The sequence below is a fragment of the Rhinoderma darwinii genome, chromosome 11 (assembly GCF_050947455.1).
Source record: "Rhinoderma darwinii isolate aRhiDar2 chromosome 11, aRhiDar2.hap1, whole genome shotgun sequence".
In the NCBI taxonomy this organism is placed as follows: Eukaryota; Metazoa; Chordata; class Amphibia; order Anura; family Rhinodermatidae; genus Rhinoderma; species Rhinoderma darwinii.
In genome coordinates, this window is record NC_134697.1 from 30714369 (window position 1) to 30724184 (window position 9816).

General features: G+C 43.9%; 1 protein-coding gene across 8 annotated transcripts in view; it reads right to left on the reverse strand.

Moving 5' to 3' along the window:
* Nucleotides 1–9816, reverse strand: part of CPEB3 (cytoplasmic polyadenylation element binding protein 3) — a 94344-nt gene that overhangs the window by 45715 nt on the left and 38813 nt on the right. For all 8 annotated transcript variants that reach the window (XM_075840997.1, XM_075840998.1, XM_075841001.1 and 5 more), the window contains one exon: nt 200–290. In XM_075840997.1, the coding sequence (XP_075697112.1) occupies nt 200–290 (91 nt within the window). The remainder of the gene's footprint in view (nt 1–199; nt 291–9816) is intronic.

Sequence of the window (9816 nt, forward strand, 5' to 3'; positions counted from 1 at the left end):
CCCGTGGGCGGCCGGCCGTGCCCACAATCGATTACGGGCACGACCGTGTGCATGAGGCCTTAGACAATGAAAAAAGACAAAAAGTCCTTCAGCTATAGTGCCCGATACAGCACAGATCAGATAAACATGGTGTATATTCTACATCTGAAAGAAAAGTACAGTACAAGACAAGCATGTACACTCAAAAGGGAGCCCTTACCTTTTAGAGGTTCATGATCAGTCCTAATCATATCCATTAATGAATTCTCCAAAGAGTGCAAGTTAAAAGACTCATAGGGCCTATTCCGATCCTAGAAGACAAAAGGTAAACAATCTTTATTAAAAAAAAAAAAAGGAGATTTAAGACCTTATATTTTATCAAATTATAGGAATAAGAGATCCGGATAATATGCAAATATAGTGCATTAATGTTCACCAGACAAGAGAATTGGAGAAATTTAAGTTAAAACGAACAAAATGTTAAAGTGGATTTATCACCTAAATATGCTGCCCTATGTGAAGTCAACAGACTAAGGGGATAAATCTTGCCTTCTCGCAAAACCCACGCAAAAAATATTGTGCAGTTCGGCTAATAAGAGTGAGCAAAGAATACAACAGAATCTTGGTTCTGAGTCCAGCGAATTTATGAGAAGTGCCCCCCCCCCTCCCCATCTGCTGTCTGTATGTATACACACAGCCCTTCAATCACTGGTAAGAGGGTGCAGGGAGAGAAGGGCGACTGCTCCCCTTATGAATACACCATACACCTAACCAGTCTTTGATCGCTGCATTTAGCCAAATGTCATAATATTTTTTGTGCGGTTTTGGCCAATAGGAGAATGGACCAGTTCCTCTAACATGTTGCCCTTAGATAAAGCAGTATATTTAGGTGCCAGATCCACTTTACACCTGGTTAAAGCCTTCGTTTGCTACACAAAAGGATCAGATTTACGAAGACTGTCTTTTCATAAGCCAGTCTTAGGCTGGGTTCACACGAGCATGTTACGTCCGTAATGGACGGAACGTATCTCGACCGCAAGTCCCGGACCGAACACACTGCAGGGAGCCGGGCTCCTAGCATCATAGTTATGTATGATGCTAGGAGTCCCTGCCTCTCCGTGGAACTACTGTCATGTACTGAAAACATGATTACAGTACGGGACAGTTGCCCTGCAGAGTGTTCGGTCCGGGACTTGCGGCCGAAATACGTTCCGTCCATTACGGACGTATCATGCTCGTGTGAAGCCAGCCGTAGTTGAAGTCTGCAGGAGTAATGTGGGGCTAATGTATTAAGTGGAGCACGCTTCTTATAGAGGGGTTTTCCAGTTATAAAGAAATTGATGGCCTATCCTTAGGATAGGCCATCAATACCTGATCGATTGGGATTCCGACTCATGGAACCCGATCACCTGTTTTGCAGGGGCCGCAGCGTTTGCTTCCCTTTCTTTCCGGTCACTGCTCGTACTGTGAATCGCCAAATCACACTTGTAGCAGCGGTTCACAGCATTAGAGTTGGATCCCCACCGATCAGATATGGACTGGTGTAAATTATAGCAGAAATCTACACCAACTCCTGGCTTGCATAGATTTCATTCAGTGGCGCATGGACAGCCGTCAATGCAACAAAATTATTCTTTTATAATAAATCTGTGAGCACTACAAATGTTTTTTTACACAAAATTGGAACAACTCCATCAGCAAGAAATATGAGAAGTGCAGCTTCCTAGATAAAGTTACAGTAAGTATTCAAAAGTAACAAATCGAAAACATATTTTACACTATTCCCCCCCCCCCCCCACATGATCTGTAATAGCCTATATGATTACCATAGAAGGGAGGGGGCATAAATCATAGTTTTCTCCTCTAATATTCCAGTGCTTAGTGACCTTTAAGCAAGCACAGTTACTATTTCATGTGCATCACTCGGTAAAGTTCATCACCTACTTAATGCGAGATCTTTGCCATTCACTGAAGGAACCAGCCAATTGCGAGTAAACAGATCTGTTACTAATCACAAATGTGACACAGATGCCAACTTTTCACAAAGCAAATGGAGAAAGCATCACTTGCAGCAACTGGTACTAAAAACAACGTGGAAGAAAATGTAACACCGACAATATGGATTTAAAAAGGATTCTAAACAAATACGCAGCAAATTGAAGCAGGAACATAGATTATACACTGTGCAGCCATAACTTTAAAACCACAAGCCTAATATTGTGTATGTCCCCCTCATGCCGACAAAACAGCTATTACACATCGAGGCGTGGACTCTTCAAGATCTCTGAAGGCACCTGTGGTACCTGGCGCCAAGAAGGAGTTTCTTGAAGTCCTGTAAGATGTGAGGTGAGGTCTCCATGGATCAGACTTGTTTTTCCAGCACATCCCACAGAGGCTCAATCGGATTGAGAACTTTGGAATTTTGAGACCAACACCTTGAACTATTTGTCATGTTCTTCTAAGCATTCGTGAATCATTTTTGCAGTGCGGTAGGGCACATTATTCTGCTGAAGGAGGCCACTGCCATTAGGAAATACTGTGGTCGTGAAAGGTTTGTACCTGGTCTGCATGCTAAGATGCTCTGTGTGTTCGGACACCTTTCTATCATAGTCAGCAGTAACTTTTTCAGCAATTTGTGCTACAGTAGCTGTTCCATGGGATCGGACCAGACAGACTAGCCTTCACTCCCCACCAATGAGCCTTGGGCACCCATGTCCCTGTCGCTGGTTCATTGGTAGTTCTTCTTGGACCACTTTTAGAAGGTACTAAACACTGCATAACGGGAACACGCCACAAGACCTGCCACCTTAGAAACCTTCTGACCCAGTCTTAGTCATCACAATTTGGCCCTTGTCAAAGTCACTCAGATCCTTTCACTTCCCATTAGTCCGGCTTACAATAAATAGACAGCAAGTGAATTGTCAAAGACTTGCATTGACAGACTGATCCCTGTTGCCTACAGCACACGCTGTAGGATTTGGGTGGTCAGAATGGAGATCACGTGACCCACAAGGCAGCCCAGAATGGAGTGGCAACCCATAAACTAAAGCAGCGGGCAAGACAATACACTTCACTTGATCACTTTTTGTGAAGAATGTCTTTTTTCGATGTAGTGCTTCTTTAACTCTCTACCAGAACAGTTTTGGCAGATTTGTGCACTGTATTGGACTATTATTTGGGCACTCAATTGTGGTATTATTGGCATTGTGTGGTGGTATTATTTGGATACTGTTACGGCATAGTTACTTGTACATGTTATTGGTTATCTGCAAGATAGCTTTTAGTGGACTCTTGTAGCGATTGCGCTATTGTTTGGAATATTCTATTATACTACAGTTGTAGGTGTACAATAATGGCCAATTTTACTGAGCTTTTCTCCCTTGGATGCTTTATTTAAAAAAAAAAAAAAAAAAAAAAAAAAGCTGCCTACATTTCTGTGAAGAATATAAGGAGCTATTTTAGAATACCGTGTACTAGGTTGTATTGTCCTTTGTGAACATTCTGAAAATCACATTCATCACAGCATTCTGATCCTGTGCAATTTATCGATATGGCAAACTGAATTTAAGCTTGAGAATTTTATCCTCTTAAATATGACCTCTGCAAGGTCATATAACCAGCATTAAAGCAAGATTGGATGTCAATCATTCAGCAAAGTTTACAGTATTCAGTCCCCTCTGACCTTCATATCATGCATGTCGCTATTCAAGAAGCAAAAGATAGAAATAACAGCTGGCAGAATAAGTACTGCACAAAACAACTATAGAAGTAGCAGTAATCTAAAAACGGGAGGTAGAACGGAAAAATGTTACTGAGGTATTGCACGATGCATTACACTGTATAGCCATAAAGTGACATACACCTACTTTTTTTATTTTATACTTGAGCCCCACTGTATAGGAAAGAACGGTCTTCCTATACAAAAAAATAATAAAGAATGCTGATGCATACCACTCTGACGGAGGCCAAAAGGATGGTCTTGGTCTCTGTTCGGGGAATGTAGTATATATGCCTACGCTCGGCTGAATGAATTCAGTGCATAACGTGAACATAGTCTTATAGAAACTTGCGAAAGCTACGGACGTAACAGTGTAGGGATTACCTCTGAAAACCCTTGTACAGTAGAGTTAATATGTACCTACAGGCCTCATTCACACGACCATGGCCATGAGCACAGCTGTGATTTTCGGGTTGGCCGACCGCGGCCGTAATAAGGCATGTCCGTTCTTTCTGCGGTTCAGGCTCCTAGGCCATGCACGTGTGCATGGGCCCATAAAAAAATAATGGGGCCGCAATTCTCCCATGGATTTTCGGCGGAATTTCGACCGCAAAAGCACGTTCGTGTGCATGGGGCCTTCCAAAAATAAAACAAAAACTTACGGTTCCTTCTTAGGGTATGTTCACACGGCGGGGGTCCGTAACGGCTGAAATTACGGGGATGTTTCAGCCTGAAAACATCCCCGTAATTTCAGCCGTACCGGCATGTGCAGGCGCTTGAACGCCGCGTCAATTACGGCCGTAATTAGCGCTGCTATTCATTGGAGTCAATGAATAGCGGCTCCAATTACGGCCAAAGAAGTGACAGGTCACTTCTTCTACGCGGGCGTCTATTTACGCGCCGTCATTTGACAGCGGCGCGTAAATATACGCCTCGTGTGAACAGACAAACGTCTGCCCATTGCTTTCAATGGGCAGATGTTTGTCAGCGCTATTGAGGCGCTATTTTTGGGCGTAATTCGGGGCAAAAACGCCCGATTTACGTCCGTAAATAGGCCGTGTGAACATACCCTTAGGCATCTGAAGAGGTGTATTAGACCTGGTGCTGCCATAATTGTTTCAAATAACCTGCATTTTTTGGGTCTTTTTTCAGATGTCTCACCCTCCAGCTCCCTCACAGCATGCAGTTGCAGACGCACAGGGGAAAAACTGCAACTGCATCCCTCCCACCCAACTTCTATTTACTGGTTTACACCAAACACTAGAGATTCTGTTTGGTGACTGAAAAGGTTTAACATTTACAGACATCCTGCAGAGAGAAATTGATGGGCAGGTATGTTTTAAAGCATGTCTTAGGCTTCGTTCACATCTGCATTGGGGTCCCGTTATGACGTTCCGTCGGGGGTTTCCGTCAGAACGGGACCGTGAGCAGACACAAACGGAAACCAGAGGTTTCCGTTTCAATCACCACTGATTTAAATGGTGACGGACACGGTGCCCATGGTTCCCGTTTGTGTCTGTTGTGCACCGGACCCGTCGTTTTGCCAGATGCAATAGTGTAGTAGACTCTGGTTTCCGTCTGTGTCAGCTCAGGGTCCCGTTCTGACGGAAACCTCCGACGGAACGTCAGAACGGGACCCCAACACAGATGTGAACGAAGCCTTAGGCCATTTTCACTACAAAGATTGTAGATTATGTTTTCAAAACCCCAGGGCCGGCTCCAGGTTTATGTGGGCCCTTGGGCAACACAGACTTAGTAGGCCCCTTTGCGGAGGTACTCACAGCAGCAGTAAAATGGCAGAAAACTTCACTTTGTGCCCCATATAGACGTTAGGCCCTGTTTGTACCCCCATAAATGTAGTGCCCTCTGTAGGTAGTGCCACACAGCAACCCCTCCCCAGGTAGTGCCACACAGCAACCCCTCCCCAGGTAGTGCCACACAGCAACCCCTCCCCAGGTAGTGCCACACAGCAACCCCTCCCCAGGTAGTGCCACACAGCAACCCCTCCCCAGGTAGTGCCACACAGCAACCCCTCCCCAGGTAGTGCCACACAGCAACCCCTCCCTGTAGGTAGCCTTTGGGGTTCCCTCTAGGGGTGGAATCCCCAGCCAGAGCATTGCCAACGCTCTTGCTGGGGATTCCGCTTCAGGAGAAGCTCCTGATGTCACTGTCCATATATGGACAGTGTTGTCAGGGGCAACCCCAGAGCCATAGTCCCGGGCAGAGCGCTACTAGCATTCTGCCTGGAACTCCTGCTCCTGAAATCACTGTCCATATATGGATAGTGATATCTGGAGTAGAGCTGAAGTCTCAGGCAGAGCGCTAGTAAAGGCTCTGCTCTGGTACTCCAGCTCTGGGGAAGCCCCTGACATCACTGTCCATATATGAACAGTGTTGTCAGGGGCTTCCCCAGAGCAGAACCACATGTAGCGCCCTGCCTGGAACTCCTACTCTCCTCCCGACATCACTGTCCATATATTGAGAGTGATGCCGTGACGACAGCACCTAGCGGCCGAGTGGGCCCCCCCCCCCCTGGGTTAGTGGGACCCCGGAACATGCCCAAGTTCGCCGGGTCCGGACGCCGGCCCTGCAAAACCTCATCCACAAGTAGCAGAAGAAATAAAAATCAGATGAATGGTAGAGTATGCTGTGGATTTACAAATCTGCAGCATGCTCATTCTTTGGAAGAAACGATGCAGATTTTCACTGTGGATCTCTCCATTACAATGCCTAGGGCAAAAACCGAGGTAAATCTGCAGCAAAATGCACAATAGAAAAAGTGTGCCACGTGTGGGTTGTTTCTGCACGATGTACTTGAATTTCTACACACCCTTTTAGCCACTTATTCAATCTCCACTAAGATGGAAAAAAAAAAAATCACAAAAGCAAGAAAATTGAGAAATCGGCATTGCGGAATATTATTCCCATGGTACAATGCCGTATTTATTTCGCATTTTGGGACTGCAGGAATTTTATTGCGAATCAAGATTATGCATAAACTGGAGTGCCGCCATCATGACTATATAAACATATCACATTACAGCTCATACTCATCGAGAGAGAACTTAATACATTTTCCCATTCATTGGATACGTCCCTGCATAATTCGGTCTAAAAGGATGAAACATAAGCAGAGTTTTCCCCAAATTATTGTTATTAAGCAAATAATACATGGAGAAAAGATGCAGAAGAAAGAAACACCAAGTTAAAGGGCTATTCCAACCACTGACATAGGATAGGGAATAAGTATGTGATAGGTCGGGCATTCTGGGGTGCACAACCTGCAGCCAACGATGCCGTTCTCTCTGGCACTCCAGAGAGGAACAAAGGTGAGGTACAGAGGTGGTTTTGATTAATGGAGGTCTTTCCTATGTAGTTAACGGGAGCAACTCCTATAAAATAACAAATGAAGATGACCATGCTTATGCGTGGATACCATTACTCTCTCACTGGAGTGCCGGGGATCCCCATTCTCCCAATAATTTGAAGACCCAGAATCCCATCTATCAGACTGATCCATATATGGTCGATATGTCTCAGATGGGGATAACCCTTTAAGTTGTGGAGGGCTTTAGAAAGCGTTGTACGTGAAATGGATGTTGCCTGACACGGTCTTAGTCTCCCCCCCCCCCCACACCTTAATTACAACCATTAAAGAATTTTCCACATCAGACCGGGTGAGTGCAGCTTTTTCTCTCTACTTGCATTGTGTTACACATGGTCTTACCTACGAAGCCCGACACCTATCTAGACCTATACCGCAGCCCCTGTTGCACCACCGTGGGAAGTGTACTGCCGAATGTCCAGAAGGACTACTGGTCCGAGTAGTGCTGACCGATTCTCTAGTACTTAAGCACCTTTAAAAGTTGTATCATTGCCCTTGTAAGAGGTATAAGCGGACAATGTGGCCTTTGAGCCAAAAAAAGTTGTGCACCCCTGCTCTATACAGTACATCGGCAATCCAGAGAAAAGTCCAAAAGTAAATAAATTCGACCTATTGGGTGAAAACAAAATTGGGGCCGAGAATCTAAAGAGCACCTGGTACCACAGATTTTTTTTTTTATAGGGGAAAGTAGTGATTGCCCCTGCTTGGATGTGCTCAGTATCTACCATACAATCTTTATATTTGAAGCCTAATGAAATAACACGTTAAGGTCAGACAAACAAAGTCCTCCTTCAGAATAGCAATCAACATCTCCGAACATTGTGTCCTATCGGCTGTCTATCAGAATACGGTCAGCATCTTTGCAGTCAGGCTCCGGATTAAATCAGCAATCACACATTTCAGTCACACATACCATCTTCAACCTCAGAATCCAGCACAGGTCAATAAACTATTATCTTCCTAGTGAATCGGAGGAAAAGCCATTTGAAATAGCAATCCATGGGCCTGAGATGTAATGCTTGGATAGAGCGATCAGCCACGGCTAAACAAACACGAAATTAAACTAAAAGCAGCTTCAGCGACACGTAATAAGGTCTGCTGACCGAATTCAGGTAACAAACAACGGCAGTTTAGTGTTCCATCTTCGTCTACAAGTAAATATTGCTTTAAAAAAAAATGTGTTGGTCTTCAAAAGATTGAAAATTTATTGAAACAAACCATTTTCTGCCTTAAAGGAACAGTAAACATAAAACATGCAGACACATAAAAAAAAAAAAAAAAAATATGCTTGCACTTCCTTTCCTAATCTGCTCCTTTTCTTTGATACGATTTTGTTTCATCTTGATAGGTCATTAGTACATGATCTGTGGGGGACCGACACACGGGCCACGTACAGATCAGCTGTATGTCCGGCTTGTATGTCACCGGACATACAAGCCTGAAGCAGTTAGCTCCGGCCATGGAAATGCTATGTACGGAGCCAACTGCTTCCGGGCTCCGTACATAACATTATGCACAACAACATCCAGTGCCCGCAGGCCACCGGAGCGGCTTATCGGTGCGGGGTCCAGTTGTTGGACCCGCACCGATGACATACGGTGGATAGGTCATCAGAAGGTGGACAACCCCTTTAAGCCCCACCCTCTCAGCCATTCACCAGCCGAAAACCGAACAGATTAGCAGGAAATGAACAGCTCTGTTTTCTGCAGGAAACATGAAGATCCTGCAGACAGGTAAATGCTGGGAGCAAGTTTACCTCCTGTGCACATTTATAATTTCTAGGTTTAGGGTTCCTTTTTCATATCTCCACCAGAAACTAGCATGCTCAGCCAATGCACAATCACTCTGCTTTCAGAAGGAGATCTGGGTGGCCCCCACTCACAAAATAATTAACCAATGCTGGCCGGCCAGCAGGTTCAAATAATATTTATCTTGTGTACGGCCCGCTTTGGACTTTATTCACAACGTTCATATGGAGAATTACTTAGCTCCACTTTTAAAAGAAAAATAAATAAAAATTATATATATCACACACACCTCAATGAATTAGAACAAAAAGTTAATTTCGGTAATTAAAAAAAATGAAACTCATTACATAGATTCATTACACACAGTGATCTATTTCCAGCATTTTTTCTGTTATTGTTGATGATTACGGCTAACTAGGGATGTCACGATACCAGAATTTGGACTTCGATACCGATACTTTGTGCAGTATTGCGATTTCGATACCAAAATGATACTTTGCCAACAGCAATAAAATAAAAATAAAGTACTTCCATTTTCTGATATGAGGCGCGAGGTGTGATGAATTTTGAATGTTCCTCACATTAATAGTAATTAACCCCATCATGTTTTTCAGTCCTAATGGGTTAATGTGTAGGTACATGATGGGGTTAATTACTATTAATGTGAAGCACATGGAGGTTAAATTCATCACACCTCGTGCCTTACATTAATAAGTGTTGTGCAGGTTATTACGGCCTCGCCAATACCGAATATGTGAATATTTTATTTATTGAGACTTATTTTAATGTTTATTGTAAAAAAAGTGTGTATGTGTATTTTTTAAAATTTAATATTACTTTAGGTTTTTACTTTGTTTAAACTTTAATGTACTGGCATATATCTATATACTGATAGTACACAGGCAGTTGTTAAGACATACCTTCAATGGACCCTGGGCTGTCTGCTCCTATATGGTATGGCCCTCGATCAAGTCACAGGGATTCCC